Source organism: Agelaius tricolor, unplaced genomic scaffold (genome assembly GCF_023055355.1).
Source record: "Agelaius tricolor isolate 1412-34295 unplaced genomic scaffold, bAgeTri1.0.p SCAF_20, whole genome shotgun sequence".
Taxonomy (NCBI): domain Eukaryota; kingdom Metazoa; phylum Chordata; class Aves; order Passeriformes; family Icteridae; genus Agelaius; species Agelaius tricolor.
The window spans coordinates 11,158,128-11,176,968 of NW_027269280.1; the positions used below are offsets into that span (position 1 = coordinate 11,158,128).

An 18,841-nucleotide genomic window follows, 5' to 3' on the forward strand; every position below is an offset into this window, starting at 1 on the left:
GGCTAAAATTTGCTCAAGTAGCTTGTGTTTAAATCTTATTTTCATGAATTACTTGGGCTTGTGAGGTACCAGTGTGGTCTCAGAAATTCCCCATTTTGACTTACTTACATTCCCAAGATGTAATTCCTTCTTTTTTGCTTTTAATGGTTTTGGGTTTAGAAGGAGAAATTAATATTTGGGACAGAAGAGGAGCCCCTTGAAGGTGGTGATTATTGTTTTATGGTAGTGATGTCCTGAACAGCGTTTCCATTGCCACATACAGATTTTGTAATTAAGTATGTGCCCACTGTGCTGGGTAAGTTCATTTTATGAGCTGTATAAAATCTGGACTGGGGCATGCCCCCCACTCTGAGGAAGTAAAACAAATCCTTAAACCAGGTTAAGATTTATTTTTCTGGGGACTGTCTGTCAAACCCTGTTCTTGGGGCAGGATTAAACTTTCCACTGTATGGGAGTGGATGCTGTGCTTGAAATAATTGGCTGGCTATCCCATATAGCAACTAAGTAGTGTTTCTTCTTTCTGCTGTAGTAATATTGACAGGAATCTTGTCTAATCCTATTAATTCTTCAGTATTTCAATCCTATCAAAGTGTGTGAGTCTGTCAGACAGTGTAGTTGTTGTTTCAAACTGCTGCAGAAAATTCAAGGAAGCATTAATCAGGAAACCTAGTGGTGTGCAGAGGTTTTGTGGAAAGCAGTGACTGTGCTGTTGAACAGTATCTGCTCTGTGCAGCTTGCAGTCTGAAACGTCACAACTTCTATTTCAGGGCTGTGGCAAATTGCTTGAAGCTTTTTAGGGCTGGACCAAGCATCAACACAACACGTCTTCCAAGTTTCTGTAACAGTCCCAGGAAAGCAGGATCTAAATATAGTGCTGATGTACAAGTGTTCCTTTCTTTTCCCCTGTTGTGTTTTACTTGCTTCTGCTTGTACGTGTGTTCCATTTAAAGATGGTTAGGCTTTTTGCTGAAGTTTTCACTCAAAATATTTGACTGTCTGCAAACATGAGATGAAAGGCAAGAGATGAAAATAAATAAATACATTTCCTTTAAAAGGAATGAAGATTTGAGGCAGCTGTGCTGCATGGAGAAGTGCAGCCATCATTCTGGGCGTGTGCTCCCCTACTGGCACAAACATTAGCTTTACACTCAATTTACTCAGAGCAAGTAGCTGGGCCTGCCTCATCTTTTTCCTTTCAAAATGGTCCAGTCAAGCCAGAAACCATGGCCTGGATCCTCTCCCTGTGACAGGGGAGCAGAACTGTGAGGATTTCTCCAGCTGACAAGTGATTGATCCCCTCCCAGTAAGAAGTTTATCCCATCTAAGATTTTTGTTTGCTTCCGGCCATGCCTCTGGGCCATGGAAGGAGTTTAGGTTGACATCATTTCCAAATTGGTTCCTTGGGGGTATGTGAGGTTAAAGTACCTTCCACTGCAATACAAGCTGCTGTGAATTTCCATATCCCCACCTCTTTTAACTTGAGTTGAATGAGGCCAAAGAGTCATTTAGGTCTGTGTTCATCCTAAGGTGTCTGGTTAAGGTGCCAGGACCATATGTGTACTTGTAATGCATTCTGGCACCAAGTTCTCTTCTCTCTTGCCTGACATAAAGGGCTTTTGGAAGCTCAGTGTCTTGAAGATTTTGGATAGAAGTTGCCCTCCAAAGAGCTTCTCTTTGTATTTCTGTGTTTGTAGAACTGTTCTCCTGTCAAAACACTGATTGCAGTGTCAGTTCATGCAGAACATGTCCCAGCCAGGGTTTGCACAGGCACTGGTGTGGTGCCAGTGCCAGGCAGGCCAGTTCCCTGCAGGCCTCAGCCAAGCCAAGGGCTCAGGGCTCCCTGGCACAAGGGGAGCTGCTTCCCACCAGCAGCTGGGCAGGGATGGGGGTGTGCTGGGGCTTGAGAGCTCCTGACAACAGCCCCTGCTCCTGCTGCTCCCACATTCTTGCCTTTTTAATGCTCTGTTCTCTAGCAAAACGTTGCTTGGAAAGGGGGGAGGGAGGAGATCCCAGGCTATTATCTGCTAAGTAGGTTGTAATTCTGGTAAATAATTGATTTTTTTTTTTTCCAGGCTTGAAATCAGAAGCAGGTCGTAAGTGCCAGTGTCAGACCACTGTGATTATCACTCCTTCTGGAATTTCAGTGCTTCAGCTTGAAGGATAGTTGTCTGGCTCTTTTGGGAGGGGTGTGTCACTGGAAATAAAAGGAGAAAGTAATGCCAAAGCCAGATGGAGAAAGCGTTTCTTTTGCTGTGTATTGGTTTGAAGGTTTTCTTACTTTAAACTATCTCCTGTGAAAATTCTCTGCCTCTGGCTTGTTATGCTCTGGAATAGCTGCTTGGACTGCTCACCTGTTTATATGAAGCAGTGGAATTTGGAAGTGAAAGTGTTAACAGCAGCCAGCATCATCATTGGCTGTGTCTGCTCTGTATGTGACTGTCCATGCTGTACTGCTTAATCTTTTAAACTCTTACCCTGCTGGGCAGACTGCTCACTAGGAGTCTGCTGTGCATTGCTTGGCTTCAGCCTGCCTTTGGCAGACCAGATCCTGCTCCCAGATAGCTGGGCCAGCTGATCATTCTTCTCCTGTGGGGTGTGTGTGTAAATGTGTGTGTGTGTACACTCTTGGTGTGTGTTCTGTGGTTTTTAGCTCTGGACTCAGAGTGTTTCTTTAACAAGCTGTTTTCCCCTCAAGGGCAGGAGCTCTTGTGCAGGGCTGTGGGGTGTGAGACAAACTCCCCTGGACTCTGTTGTATTTTGTGCCTTGCCTGGGGTGAGCCCTCTCTGTGGGCAATCCTTGGCTCATCACCTGCAGGACAGCAACAGTGCACAGGCTGCTCTGGGGCCTGCAGTGGACAGAGCTGCTTCCACAGGTAAGTCCTTCTCCTGCTTTGCCCTCTCCTGCACCAGCTGAGCTCAATTGCAGCTTCTGGGTGCCCTTGAAGAATGTGTGTGTGTGGCTGTCTCAGCTGTTCAGGCAGCCAGGCTCTGATCCTGCCTGGCTCTGTATCCCTGCACATCCTCAGCTCCTCTCCAAGTCCTGGGGAGCTGCAGGAGCTCAGTTCTTGGCCTTGGTGCAGAGTTACTGAGTGAGACTGCTTTGGGACTGGCTGGGCATGAGAACACACTGCTTTGGGAGCTGCTGTCTGAGCTGGAGCTCTGCTTGGTGTGTACAGTCTGGTACAGAACAAAGCTCTTGGGGGACACCATCATCTGCACAGGGTTTGTCTTAGTTGGGACTGATGTGGTCCTGTTTTCCTTTGGCTGGAATTCATTGGCATTTTAGTGCTTCCCCTTGGCATGTCTCCAAAATCCCTTGTTGGCTCGTTCATGCTGTGGGATGGAAGGGCTTAATGAAGTGGTGGTGTAACACATCTGTGTTACCAAAATAAGCTCCCTCTTATCCCATGTCTTAATAAAATCTGAACAGCAATGAATCAGGCAATGATGCTGAAGTGTAAACCAGCATTGTTGGTGTCTGATGAAGTGCACCATGAGCTCACACTGAGAGGTCTTTCCTCTCATCTGCTTTTCAGCTTCTCAGAGAGCTCTGGCACCACTGTGTTGCTTGTTCTTGAATTGTGTTTTTCTAAATTTATTCTTCATAATAATTGGAGGAGGACTTCCACTTCTAAAAGCAGGTTGCACACAGAAGCACACAGTTTGTGAAGAAGGTGGTGTGGTGTGTCAGCTGAGAACTCCCTAACCCAGAGCAGACCTTGACCTTCACTTAACCCAGTGGCTTCCAGGGGAAGGAGATGGGGAGAAGATTTTGTTTATTAATGCTGCTAGGAAGCTGTGTTCCACCTTCAGCATCTTGAATTAAAAGAAGTTCCTATAACTACCTTGCTGTGATTATGAATGACACAAAAGTGTGTTTTCTTCTGCAGCCAGATGACAGGAAGGCACTGAGCTTGGGCAGCAGCTGTGTTCAGAAAGGGTTGTCAGGGGTGTAGGCAGAACCATCTGCCTAGCAAGGCATTTAGCTTGGGCTGCTTTTTCTAGGCCAAGATAGTAAATCAATAGCTTATTTTTCATAGCATTACAAGTAAGATGTCAATGGGGAGATTTGCAGTGTAAACAGGAAGAGGGAGCTACCTTTATTGGCTTCTCAGTGTCCCAGATGCATTAGTGAGAAAACAAAACAATATTGCACAAAAATAATGCCAAAGCAACTCACCCTGAAAGGGGTTGAAGATCTAGAAACACAGCAGTGCTCTTATCAGACATTTTACTGTTTCTTTTAAATAGACTTTAATGCCCCCCACTGCCTAGGGCTGACCCTCCCTTCCCTTCTCACGGGACTGTCAGTTCAGTTAAACTCTTGTTTGAACAGGCCCTTTCCTCTCCACATGCCAGGACTGTTGGTCTGCTCTAGTTAAATACAGGAAAAGGTGGATATAGAAATGGGGAGGGGTTTTAAGAGATCATGGGGTGAGAATTGCTCCATTTTGTTTCAAATAATTTTATAATCTACTTCTCTGGAGATTCCTGTTGCCAAATGTTTGAAGTAATTGCAAAACTCTGAGACAACTGTCAAGAGCAAAATAGTAAATATTATGCTGGTCATGGTTGGAATTCTCTTCCATTCACCTGGCAGATGCCAGAGCCCCTGGGTATGAGAGCAGCAGCCCTCCCAATGCAGTCAGTACATGCAGTTTCCACTTGGGCTTTGTCACTGGTGGTTTTTTTAGAGCTGAAATGAAGGCTGTAGTTTGAGCACAGCAGTTGTGCTGACCTGAGCACTCAGGTTTGCTGCACCCCACCTCTGTTCTGAGGCTGCTGCATTGTGTGGAGGGGAGCAGTGAAATGGAATAGGAGCTGTTCTGCCTTATCAAATAAAACTCTTTGCAGTTATTTTTACCTCAGCCAGCTCCTGCTGAGGTCTGCCATGGTCCCTGCAAATGTGATTTAGGGGACAGTGGGTGGATATGGGCAGGAGCCTACACAGGGGGAACTGCTTGAATCCTAAACTTTAGCCCTCATAATGAAGGCCCTGCTTTTGTTGGGAAACACTTTTGACCTCCAGGTTCTTCTTCTTACAGAGTGCATGGTTCATGGTTGTTTGCTTGTTTGGTTTTACTCTTGGTGTTTTTTACCTTATTTTTCATGGAATCTTTTTCTCTCTCTCAGTCAGTTTGCCCCTCTGATCTAGTCAATGCTAAAGCTCCTGGTGCCTTTGGCACAAAGCCACAGGTACTTCTGAATGTAGCTGCCTGTCCATGTATCTCTGTGCTGGAAAGTCTCTACATGTGAACAACCAGGCCTGAAATTTGCTTTCTGCCTGTTAGACTTGCAGTAAATGAGGACAGCTAAACTTGGTGCACAATCCTGAGCAAGGAGTGGAAAAGAAAACTGCAAAGGTGTTTTAGGGTGCTTTGGGGTTTCCTTTGCCAAGGGCATCCAGTGGCCTGACTGCCAATGTGAACTGAACATGGAAACCTTTCCAACTTGCCTGAGAAAACATAGAACAGGAGAGGAATCTGAAGGCATAGATGCTGTAAGGAGACTCATTTTCTGCTCTCTCTCTAAGGCAGAAACCTGAGGTTTCATCCGTGTTATGGGGTGTGATACTGTGCCATTATCCCTCAGTGTTAAACAGGAGGAACAGTGAAAAAAGCAAAGAGGTAACAGGAGTTTGACTGCTTTGGGCCCTGGCCTGCACTGTGGTGTTCAGGCTCTCCTCCTTGGGTGGGTGGTACCTGTGTAATTCAGCCTTGACCAAATCTGTCTTGACCTGTTGGCAAGATCTTTGCAGCCTGGTAACATCCCTTGTTCATGTATGTGTGTGTTTGCTGTTTAGGGCTCTGAGTGGGGACATGAAACCTTGGAAGTGCCTAGAAGGATGTGCAGCAGCCCCTGGGACAGACATGGGACAGACAGGCATGTGAGAGACAGGCTCAAGTCTTGCCTTCTGCAGTGGCAATGGGTGTGACTTTGTCTCCTGATGTTAGTCACACCCCAGTGCCTGTAGTTACATCCTAGAATTTACAAATGGCTGTGGAGCCACCCTGTATTTGAAAGGCCACATCAGAACGTGTAACCTGTTCTCCTCCTAATCACAGCTGTGCTTATCAGCGTGACTCCCCTGGCTGGTTTGTGGTGTGCACTGCTTGTGCTCCCCTCCCAGTATTTCAGCTGGATTGGAGCTGCTCTGAGTGTCAGATGTCTTGGAGAGATGGGAATTTACAGCTCTGCTGCTCCTGGCCTGCTGTGCCCTTTGTGCAGGCCTGGCTGGGTGTGAGCTGTGGGTGATTCCTCAGCCTGCAGCACTCCAGGGCTGCTGCCTGCAGTTGGCAGGAGGGAAGATGAGCAGCAGGGAAGTTGTGCTAGCAGAAGGGAGATCCTTGGAATTTGCATGCTACAGAGCAGTCGTGTCTGGACTCTGCTGGATAATCAGGTTAGCTTCCTGGATTTTTCTAATGACTCTCAGTAGCTGTAGTGAGCAGCTGCTTCTGTCCTGTGGGAGGATGCCTTGGCTTTCCCTGAGGTGGAGAATGGCCTCAGTAGTCCCAGCTTTCACATAATGGGTGGATCATGGAACCTCTCTGCATGGGCATTAGATCTGCCTGGATGTTTAATCTGTCCCCACAAATACACCACTGAGAGCAAATGCAACATGTTTTAGTAACAGACTGCTGCAAACAGATCAGACCTGTCCTCTAGTCTCTGCATGAACTCTTCATGAAATATATGGGCAGATTAAAGAACTCTGATCTTCTTTTTTAGATGTTTAATGATCTGGGTTTGACACACCTAAAAGATTAAAAGTGGACTGCAGTTAATTCATCTCCTAAAGACTTAAAAGCGCTGTCTGCAATGGGGATAAAGCTCATCTGTGGTAGAGACAGAAGTTTCTTGGAGGCTGGTTAACATCCATGGCCTGGGATCCCCCCGGGGGAGGGAGGGTGGAGAGAGCCACCAGCTGTCCTGCTGCTTCCATATGCAAGGTCCATTGCTTTCTCCTTCCATCTCACAAATAAGATGCAGTTCTCAATCTGTACATGCACATACACACTTGACTCACATGCGAGTCTCACCCTCCCTTAGGAGGCATTGAAATATTGTGTAAAATTCCCAAGTGACAGGTCTTGTTCCTGCAGCCTCTCCACAGGGTTGAGAGATGACTTTACTGGAATGAGAGAGCAGAGGATGCAAAACTGAAATGGGTGTTGGTGATTGTGGGAAAATCTGCTGAACCTTTGGATTCACAAACTCCTTTTTTGCATGCTGCATAAGCTGCAGTTGTCATTCTAGTGTCCAGCAATGCATTTAGAACCTCCCTTCCTGGGGTGCTGTTTCTTTTTTGTCCTGTTCCCTGGAGAGGCTTTGATGGCTCCTGCAGAAGGGATAGTGCAGCCTGGGTGAAGCTGCTTGTTCAGCTCTGGCTTTGAGCTGCTGGCTGTTTCCTGTGAGCTGGGTTGTGTTCCACTGCAGCCCATGCTCCAGTCAGCTTGTTCAGCAGTGTGAGGGATCATCCCCTGGCCATTTTCAGAGTCTGTCAGCACTGATAGTTGGCTTCTCTTTGGGTGCCTCAAGGAGAAAGGTGGTCTGAGCCCATAGGCAGGCTTGGAGCTAACTTGGGATGCTGTTGTCTTTGATTTTACCTTGTACTGAAAAATGAGATTACAAATTAATGGGACTTTTTGTTGCTAAATGAATTGGTTTTGTACATGAGGGGGGCTCCAGGGCTCACTGAACGTCCTTTCATGTAGGTGTACTGTCTTTATGTAGAGAAGAGATAGAAAGGATGAAGAACAAGTCTTGTTTTGAATCTGTTTAGCATCCTAGCAGAGCCTTTTCTTCATCCATACAAGAAAAATAAAGTTGTAGGGATTTGACATGACTAATGTATCTGTGCTTTTTCTTTTGAATTTGATCTTTGTGTCCTGGGGGACAGGCTCCTGGTGTAGGGAAACACCATAATTTTAATTTGTGGATCTCGGTTTTGTGTGAAATTGTACATACTGAGTGTGCTGTTTCCTGGATTTGGAGATGATGATTCAGGATATGTCAAAGAAATAAGCAAGATGTTTACCTTTCCATAGCTTAGTTATTATATCTTGTAGAGAATGGTGCTGTATTCCCCAGGCAACTGCATTCACAGCCATCCACACTGATGTGCTTCGACAGGCTCAGCACTGGGCCTCAGTCCCTGATCCTGCTCCAAGCAGCCTGGCCAGCACTAAGAAATAAAGTGACATGTTTCTGTATTGTTTATCACCAAGTAAACAGTGATATGCAAAAGCTGGAGCTAAGGTTGGAAGGCACATTAGTGACTTAAAGGTTACAAAGGAAAAATAAAAATAGAAGGGGGTGTTGCATTACAGTAAATTATCCCTAAAGCAGCCACGTGTAAATCCCAGGAACTGACTGAGCTGCAGCCTGAAGGAAAATGAAGCAGTGTTTTGCTAATATGTTCTTCAGTTGCAGTAGAAGCTTTTAAGTGTACCCACCCCATATCTGCTGTGTGTGTATCCTTCCAGTTTGGATTTCTGAGCCATGAACTAGATCACAGAGCTGATCCAGCTTAGAAGGGAAGCGTCAAAGATATTTTTCTTTGAGCTGGCTGAGTTCTTTATCTGGACCACAGGCATCTGTGGGGTTGCAGAACTAAGGGGATAAGAGGGGAAAGGGCAGTGAAGTGGTTTATGGCTTGGTGGGGGAAACCTAAAACCCTCTTGCTGCCAAGACAATGCATTGTCAAGCTATGGCCTCACACATTCCCTGGCACAGAAACACAAGGGTGCAAACTGCCCGAGCTCTGCTCTGCTCTGCAGCTGTGGGGATGTTTCTGGAGTGAGTGTAGACATGACAGACTTGTGCTAGCCGTGGTACCATTCACAAAGAAGCCACAGTGATGTGGGGCTGTGGCAGGATGTGCAGCTCCCTTCCCCCTCCAGGATTCTAGGTATTTACTTAGGCAGGCAGGTCTGAGCTGCTGTGGCTTCACTGCTCTTTTAGCAGGATTAGCTGGAGCACAGCTCGCTTGGAATCTTCTCTGCATGCTGCTGCTAAGCCTCTCAAGCAGCTATGGATGTTGTGCTGCTGTGAAAGTATGACACGTGCATTTCAACCATTGTGTGCCTGTGGATTAGATGCAGATAATCTTTCTTTTTACTTAGAAGTTAATTTCTTTTACCCTTCCTGCTTTCACATTAGGTCTATGATTTCATATTTCCAAAGAATGAATGTGGCACCCAGCAGGAAGGGTGTAGGCAACAGGGCAAGGGAGCAGTGTTGCTGTGCTCTCTCTGAGTGCCAGTGCATTTGTAACTGTACATTTGTTAGATTCTTCCTTACCCCCAGCCAGGTGAAACTTGAAGCAGTGAGGGAGGGAAGCAGTTTAGAAGAGGGGAGGGTGACAGGGTCACAGAGGAAAGGAATATTATATTTGAGTAAAACAAAAGATGAAAATGGGACAGAGATGAAAAACAAGATGAGAGGATGGAAGCAGTAACTGAGGAGGGAAATGCTAGAACAGGCTCATATAAGCTGAACAAGGCCAGGCTGTTGCTGTCAGAAGCAAAGGTGGAAGTAAATGCTTGAGTGGGTTTGTGCAGAATGGGTGAATGAATGATGAGCCTCTGCAGCCCCAGGTGGCTCACAGCCCACTGTGCTGGTGCTGTGAGAGAATGTCAGAGGGCCAGGAGTACACACACTCCTGTTGTGTGCTGGGAGGGCTCATGGCTGTGTGTCACAGCTGCTGCTCTTCTCTGTGGGATGAGATCTCTTTCAGGTTAGCCCGAGGAGGAGCAAGGGCTGTGCCTGGTGCTGAGGTGAGAAGCAGAGCACATGTGGAGCTGTGTCCTCAGTGCCTCTCAGGTGCTCTCTCAGCACTCTGTGTTGGAGCCCATCACCCTTGTTTGCCTGCCCTTTTTCTTGTCAGCACTTAGCTGTTGTTGCTGTGGTTCATCTTCCTCTGGCCTTGATGGCAAAGTTGTTGATAGTAACTCTGAGCCTGGCTGGCCCTCAAATGAGAATAAGAACCCTCGTAATGCTCCCCTTGGCAGAGACACTGGCTAAGAAACCAGGTGCTCTTGCTGCCTTGTGCTGTCTCCACTTGGCAGCAGAGCAGCTGAAGTGTCAGAGCAGGTGAGCTCCTGGCTCTGATGTCTCTGCTCTGCTCCCTTGCTCCCAGGTGGAGGCTGAGCAGGCTGAGCTGGGTGCTGGGCTGAGGAGATGGGAATAACCCAGTTTCCCTGGCAACAGCGGCTCTTTCATCACAGACACACAAGGCTACCTCTGTTCCTGGTGCTCAGGCTTGTGTGTGTATCTGGCTCTGGCACTTTGCTTTGCTGGGGAAAATGGCAAATAAAAGTAAGAAGGTCTTTTTGCCTTTGAGATAATTAAAATCTCCATAGGTAGATTTCAGTGCTGCATTCAGCAGTAATAGAAAGAAGGATTATAACTACTTCTAAGCTTTTTAATGTGTGAAGAATCCCTGGAGGATACAGAAATAAAGTTTTAAATTCTGTGTGGGGCTTTATGAACAGATCTCATAGCAGTCTGTGACACTGATAGATTTGTGAGATGACTTAGTTTCTTTTCTATGGCTAGGGAGATAAAGTGATTCAAAGTAGACTGAATCTTGTTGCAAGCCTAGGAATAAATATCCTTCTGAGCTGATCCTCCACCTGGCATTTCCTCCAGTTTCAGGTAAAGGTTTTCCTGTGCAGCAGGAGACAGAACATGTTATGGGAGGTAGAAGTGTGAAGCTGGTTTTTAGCTGGAGAAAGTGAGGAAAGTGGAAATACTGTTATTCACTGCAAGCCTTTCTGCTAATGTATTTCAGTCTGCATTTACTCCCCCACTAACAAAAGTGGAGCAAACTATTCATTTTGAGAGTGAGCACTGGGAGTGAAAAAAATATTCCTGCCTTAATTTCCACACAGGGACTTGGTCTTGTTACTGCAGGAGTGCAGGGAAATGGGTTTGGATAAGAAGAGTTTGAAGAAACTTCTGCAGGAAAAAGCAACTCTGCCTTGAGTGGGCCTGAGGCCAGCAGGAGTGCCCAGTACTGATGTTCCTCCTTGGATAACCCCCAGTTGTCAGTGGTGTATCACAGCTTTCTTGGGTTAGCAAGTTCCTGGTTTCAGCAACTCCCATTCAAGCTGCTGTTTAGCAAATCAACTGATGTGGTGTTTTCTGAATGGCTGTGGACTCTGCAAACCTCTAACATCTAGACCAAAGTTCCTTCCAGAGAACAGATACCACCTTCCCTCTTGTTGCTGTGATTGTGCACAGCCTAACAAGTCTTTTGAGGAACTCTGAGAGCTTGAGCACAAGGTAATAACTCGAGCAGGTGGGTGACATAAAACTCACTGAGTTTGTTAAAATAATATTGTCACAGCCCTTCAGCAGCCTCAGGGCCTTGTACCAGGCTGTTACTTAGCTGGGTGGCATTTGGTACAAGCTGAGACAGAGGCTCACATCTACAGTGAGTTTATTGTTGGGTTTTCAGTATATTGTTTGTGTAAATTCCCAGACCAGCTCTCCCTCCTGAAAAAGCCACATAGATCAAGTTTTATTCTGTTCCACATAAAGTTCACATCTTTTACTGAAATGAGTCATGCTTTAACTGAGTTTACTGTGAGGGAGGAAAGTGGGCTTTAAAATGTTACTCCTCCACTCTGCCTTAGTGATGTATAACAGGATTATTAGTATGCTTGGCAGCAGCTGCTTATTATTTTAGCAGAACCTGGATATTTGTGAAAACAAGAATTCGCTTCTACTTGTGTTCAAGTGCAACTGTTTTTCCTTTTTTGATGGCTTTGTCTTCCATGAGCTCACTGGCTTCTCTAAAGGCAGATCTAGCTTATCTCCTTGGGGTTGTTTTTCAGTCTGGGGAGAAGGGTGGCGTTCTGTGAAGAAGAGGAGGAACAGCTCTGCCATTTTGTGGGCAGTGCCTGTGCATGGCTGTCCCTGTCACACACAGGACATTGCTGGGCACTGACAGGTGAAAGTGCTTCACAGGCCCATGGAGGTCGTGGTGCAGTGTCACTGTGTGGACACCAAATTTGGCTCCTCTGTGAATATTTCTTTGTGCAGAGAGATGAAAAGCTTTTTAACTTATGGCAAAAGAGCTGTTAAGTGTGTGTGTGTGTCCTTGTTACAGATTTTTGGAGTGGAGCAGTGTCTGTACACAGCAACTAAAGATGCCATAAGCAGTTGTGCTACTCAGGAGGAGGGGCAGCCAACAGAAGAGGACCTTTTAGGATTTTATTTTTGGTAGTAGGTTGGTTCACTTGACATGCAGGACCTTTGCTACACTTCTTGTTGCTGAGAGGTATGGAGAGAGTTACAGTTCTCCCCTGAGTTAGGGGAAAACTGAGTTAGGTATTACTATCTTGTCATTATATTACAAAGGTTCTATTGTCATTACATTGCAAGGGTTCCATATTGCTAGAGTTTCAGACCTCCTTGATGTTTCTTGTAGGCAGCTCCTCAAGGCACTGACTCTTCCTTGTCCTCACAGCAGCCAACTGACTCCAGTTCCCCTCAACCACCCAATCCACTCTTTTATAACACTCTTCTTATTGGCTACAGCTGTGGCCTTTTAACATCAGGCCTGCTCCTAATCCTTAATAACTGGCTCAGCTGCAACTCTTTAGGGGGTAAGATTACAGTCCATACTACCTTATATTCTATCCCCCTGCATATCTTACCTAAACTGGCAGGGGCATCATCTGCTCTTGATTGGCAGAAAACCCAGAGTCTGTTACCCAGTAGGTTCCTAAACCCAGACTGGCAACTTTTATGGAGCCAGCAAAATCATTTATTCTGATGTTAATGCTTTTGAAGGAAGATGTGAAGGAAAGAGCTGTAATTAAACAACAACTAATGCAAGAAAGGACTTTGCTTTTTAGGACTTAGAATAAGTGAAATGAACTTTTGGTGTCAACATGAATTGAGTGATATTTGCTCCTCTCCTTGATGTGTGTTTGCTTTCCTGATGAGTGGCCCCAGGGCTGTGGGGCTGCGCCCTGGCCGTGCAGGCTGAGCAGAGCCCGTGTTGTGGTTTGTGTTTTGCAGATGCCCCGTTCGGGGGGACCCCGCCTGGCTACGCCTTCGATGCGGAGCGCGCGGAGGAGCAGCGGCGGCACCATGACATGATGCCCTTCATCGACGACTCGCCCTCCTCCTCGCCCCACCTCAGCTCCAAGAGCCGCGGCAGCCGCGACACGCTGTCCTCGGGCTCCCTGGAATCCACCAAATCTGTGAGTCCTCCCCTGCCTCCCTGCTCCAGCAAAGCCCCATTGCCAGGGGTGCTTGGGCTTAGTGGGGACAGACAGGGACTGCCGGTGCTGTGGGACATTGTCACCCGTTGTCATCTTACTGCAAAAGTTCCATGCTGTTGTCTTCTATCACCAAAGTTTCACACCTTCTTGGCATTTCTCATGGGCAGCTCCTCACAGCACTGGCTCTTTCTTCTTCACAAAGCAGCCACTGACTCCAGTTCCCCTCTCAAGGGGCCACCCCACTCTTTTAAAGCATCTTCTTCTCATTGCTTACAGCTGTGGCCTGGTAAAGTCAGGCTGTTCCTAATCTTTGATAATTGGCCCAGCTGCAACTCCTTAGGGGTGAGATTACTTTCTACACTATCTTCATTTCCTTATATTCTATCCCCCTACAGTCACCATGATATTTTCTGAAAATTCCTCTTTGCCCAGGATTTTCTCCTGGCAAGCTGAGAAGCCTCAGAGAGGAATGAAAACAATAATTATCTGATTGCTGCTCCTGTGTTTGCTGCTTTGGAATGTGGTTTGGACATTGTTTACCAACAGGTGAATGTTTGATCGGTTCCATATGAATTGTTTTAACTTAATGGCCAATCACAGCCACCTGTGTCAGACTTTCTGATTCAGTCATGGGTTTTTATTACTCATTCTTGTTAAGCCTTCTGATGGATCCTTTCTCTTTCTTTAGTATAGTTTTAGTATAGTATAATATAGTATAGTCTAGTATAATATCATAATAAATCAGCCTTCTGAGAACATGGAGTCAGATTCTCATCTCTAACCTCATCCTGGGGACCCTCACAAACACCACAGGATACCACCCAACACGATAAGCACTGCCTGGTGTTGTACATTGTACATTTTAGCTGATGCTAGGCCTGACTTCAGGGCTCAATGCTGTGTGTGGCATTTGCATTCACATTCTCTGAAAAAATCTCTTTGCCCAGGATTTTTCTCCTGAGAAGCTGAGAGGCCTCAGAGAAAAGGGAAACAATTCTTACCTCATGTGCTTCTCCTGTGTTGTGCTGGTGTGGAATGTGTTTGGAGATTGTTTACCCACAGGTGATTGTTCCATTGGATTCTGCTGGGAGTTGTTTTCACTCTTTGGCCAATCAGTGCCAAGCTGTGTTGGGACTCTGGAAAGAGTCAGGAGTTTTAATTATTATCTTTTTAGCATTCAGTAAGTATCTTTTCTGTATTCTTTAGTATAGTATAGCATTCTTTAATATAATATAGTATCATAAAGTAATAAATGAGCCTTCTGAGAACATGGAGTCAGATGCATCATTCCTGTCTTCGTCAGGGCTTCCCTGCAAATACAATAGTTGTATATGATTTTTGAGCCCTTTGTGCATTTTAGTGGAGAGAACTGGTGACTAATTGCAGTTGAGAGGGTCTCTAAATTGCAGATATTTTGGAAAGGAAGCTGTGGAATGAAACACATTCATACGTCTCTGCATGTCAGTTGTCATTGCCTGTTACAAGGAAAATAAAAGTTATTTTTGGGTAGATTAAGGGTTTTGATCAAGCATCTGGAAGATCTTTCCTTCACCCTGTGAAAATGGAATACAAAGAATTAAAAGTGCCAGCTCTGAAATGGTGACTTTGGTTGGGAGATGGCCACTGCTCGTAATGGGTTTGATATTCAGTAAATAACTGTCTGTATCATCAATTATCATTGATTAAAAATACAGAAGGAGTTGCCTTGCCTGACCTGTGGCTTAACATGGCCCTGCAGTCTGCCTTGCTTTGCTTTCGTTTCAGGTTCAGTAGCATGGCTATAGCTGGAACTTCAGGAAAATTTCTATTTTTGGTTTTACAATATTCTTGGGAGTGGGACATCTGCCTGCCTTGGTGAAGAACTCTTGGCTCTGCTGTCTTCACAGTCCAAAATGTCTTAGTTTCAGCTTGGATTTGTCTCTTTGACTTTCAACCTTTTGTTTCTTTTTATCCTTTTGCAATAGATTACAGAACACTTGAGTCCCAAGTTACTTTCTTCCTGAATATTTTTGTCTTTTTCAAACTTTTGGGTTCCCCAAATCATTCATAAAGATGTTCAATAGCACAAAGACAACTGTCACTTCCTTCCTACAGTACTTCAAAGAAAATGTGCCAAACAATCTTGAATTCCCCCATTGTAAATGACACTTTGAAATCTCTCCTCCAAGTGTTTTAACTTCTGTGTTGCCTTTATATTGTTCCTTCCTGTTAATTAAGATATCATGGAAGATAATTATGGATATTTTAGAGATATCAGTGTACATGTAAATCAACACCATCACCATTATCAGGCAGTTTTATTTATCTTGCATCAAAAGGAGAGTCTGGGAAGTGCCACCAACCATCATCCACATCCTGCTGCTCTCTGTTGTTACTGTCACAGCTATGCTTGCATCTTCCAGCATCAATTCTGGGCTAAGAATCCTTCCTGAAACAGTGTCCTTGTTCTTTCTCATTTCTAAAATTCATTGTCAAGATCTGCTAAAGCATTATCAAGTAAATATATTGTTGGTGTTTGCTTAATTTTATTTGACTGTAAAGTGTAGAATCTAGTTAGCTGCTTATGCTTTAGTGTATTCATTTTGAGATGCTTTCTTATCTTTCAAGATGAGAATTCTTGTGATATCTAAGAGGCTTTTGAGTGAAGAAATTATCATTAGTAAATTCAAAGAGCTCCAAAACCATTTTAATATTGGCTTGAGATTTTCAGGTTATGTTTCTCATGATGAAGGAAAAAACAGTGTGTGACTCCACATGGCTGAGAGTTATCTTCAAAGAACCAGTTATGACAGTGACTGGAGGCCTGGAGGAGACACTGCCTAATAGCTAATCTTCTACTTTATTTGTTTGAATATTGCCTCATAAGCATTTAACAGCAGTTAATTTTAAAATTACTTTAGTAATGCTTGAAGGCTGCTTCTTCAAAAATAATTTTTAACATAAATTGCTGCTTTATTTTCTCTGAGAATAAAAAGATGTTTTAGGGCTTCCAAAATCTAGAGGTGTCCTGATACAGATTGGACTTCTAATCATGAACCTCAGCTGCTTCACTTGATGCTGTCTGTAATCACAGGTGAAGTCCCTGGGCAGTCCATGACAAGCACAAAGAGACTTAATTTCTGTCCAGGTATTTCCCAAACAAGTTAAGCAAGTTCAATCATCATGAGCTGTGAGATGGCTTTTGCTGAGCTGTGTTTTCAGCTCTAGTGGAAAAGACATCAGTAACAAAGTCAAGTGTCAAACACACTGCTGAGCCAAACACATAACATGTGTTGGACCAGAAATACCAGGACATGTCTCTTCCATTTTCTTTTGTACTAAACTTGATTAGCAGAAAACATGTTTTGTTTAGATGGGTTTGCTTTTCAAGTTGTCTTCTTGCCCTTTTTACTTTTAACTGAGGTGCCTGCAGTTACTTCTGAAAATTTCAGATTATTTTTATGACCAGGGTCTGGAAGTGAAGTGAACTCTATGCAGCAGCACAATGCATGCACTGCATGCACCATGGCAAAACATGGAGCATGTAAAGTCAAGAATTCTTGAATCATTATGATAACTTTGAATTACTCAATTGTCCCATCTTTCCTGTGGGCTCTTGTGCAGTGGATACAGTGAATGGTACTCACTGGATTCAATATTTCATCTCCAGAGCTGCACCTTATTTACAGGACACTGCAAACTCCAGTCTGGGTACAAGAGTGTTCATTTCCATGAAGTCCAGGTACAGCTGGAATGCCACACAGGTCTTAATTGTCCTGCAGTGTTCCTGTGAGATAAGAGGATGGGATGTTCACTAACCACAGGTAATCAGGGCAGACAGGTTATGGGAGAAGCATCTGCTCATTTTGGGTGCTTAATGTGAGGTGTGTAATGTTCTGCAAAACCAGGTTCTGACTTTTAGCACAGCTTTCTTCACATTAAAGTAAAATTCCTTTCATTTCACTTTGCAGCCAAGAGTTAACTGCACTTCAGTCAGACACCCAGAAAATGGAAAATGTAGCAAACTGATGTTTTAAATTTATTTTTTATAAATATAAATCTAAGTAATTCACTTATCATCACACAGGCATTGCAGCATTCTGCTGTGATGTTTATCTGCCTCATCCATGAGACCTCTTGGGAGCTGCATTTTTGCTAACTGAATATTGAGGGCATTTTGCTTTGACTTCTTTTATGGGCTTGCTCTGGGCTGTGTAATTTTCTGCCAGGAGTTTGTCTGAGTTCTTCCACCTCCCTAGAGCAGCTTGGCCCATGCTTGGGTAGCACATCAGGGCTCACTGCTCTGTCCAGCCCCCATGGAGAAAGTGCAGGCTGCCAGCAGCAGGGTCTCTTGCTGGAAGAGAATGAAGGGAAACCTCCTGGACTGCTTGTGAGGGAGCTTCCTGCTGTTCCCTCAGTGTGTAGGGGGACTCCCAGCACGTTCTGGAGTTGCAGCTGGCTTCCAGAGCTTTGTGGTGTTTACACTTTGCCCCTGGGCAGTTTTGTACTCCCTCCTACCACCTGGATCTCCTGAGCAGATGAGGAGATGCTGCCTGCTCTGCCTGCAAACTGGGCCACTCCAGCCACAGCTGGGGTATCCCCATTCCCCCTGTTCCCTGGGGTATTCCCATTCCCATTCCCCCTGTTCCCTGGGGTATCCCCATTCCCCTTCCCCCATTCCCCCTGTTCCCTGGGGCACTCCCATTCCCATTCCCCCTGTTCCCTGGGGCATTCCCCCATTCCCCCTGTTCCCTGGGGCATTCCCCCATTCCCCCTGTTCCCTGGGGTATCCCTGTTCCCTGGGGTGTTCCCCCATCCCCATTCCCCCTGTTCCCTGGGGTATCCCCATTCCCATTCCCCCTGTTCCCTGGAGCATTCCCATTCCCCCTGTTCCCTGGAGCATTGCCATTCCCCCTGTTCCCTGGGGTGTTCCCCCATCCCCATTCCCCCTGTTCCCTGGAGCATTCCCATTCCCCCTGTTCCCTGGAGCATTCCCATTCCCCCTGTTCCCTGCCCACTGCCCAAGCTGCTGCTGCCCAAGGAGGAGGCCAAGGCTGCTCTGGCATTGCTTTTGTGTGTGCCCCAGAGAGGGACAGGCACCAGAGCTGTTTGTGGTGTGGGTCCCAGCAGCCCTTGACTTGGCATTTGTGTGGAGAGGAGGTCCTAACAAATGTTTGTAGAGTCTGACCCAACTTGCTCCATTTCTTCTGGCTCTTCTGGAGTCTCAGGCTGGGCTGCTGATGCATGTCCTGCCATAAACCAGTGCTTTTGCCAAACTTTGCTCTCAAGCAAGCCTACAGGGACCATGGAAAAAGGAGAAATAGGTTCCACTAATGCTTAAGATGTTTGTTTATTTAACTTGAGGAGAGATTTAATTTTCCCAAACCTTCCTTTCTGTAGCAGCTGAACTGTTATGATTGAACTTTACAGAAATTCTGGGAATCTCTCTTGGAAAATGTCAGCCCAAATGTTTGCCAAATAAGACAGTGCTGGTAGCTTCAGAAGGTGTCAGACTGTTGGTAAAAAATAGTGATAATTCACTCCCAGAGAGAGAGAGAATGTGTCTGCCTTTCCATGCAGTGAGGGTGAAGAGCAGAGAAAATACCTGGATACAGTTAGAG

The 18,841-nt window shown here is 45.5% G+C and overlaps 1 protein-coding gene across 2 annotated transcripts in view; it reads left to right on the plus strand.

The window, feature by feature from the left end:
- Positions 1-18,841, plus strand: part of BCR (BCR activator of RhoGEF and GTPase) — a 99,130-nt gene that overhangs the window by 33,423 nt on the left and 46,866 nt on the right. For both annotated transcript variants that reach the window (XM_071445602.1, XM_071445603.1), the window contains one exon: positions 13,036-13,220. In XM_071445602.1, coding sequence (XP_071301703.1) covers positions 13,036-13,220 — 185 coding nt within the window. The remainder of the gene's footprint in view (positions 1-13,035; positions 13,221-18,841) is intronic.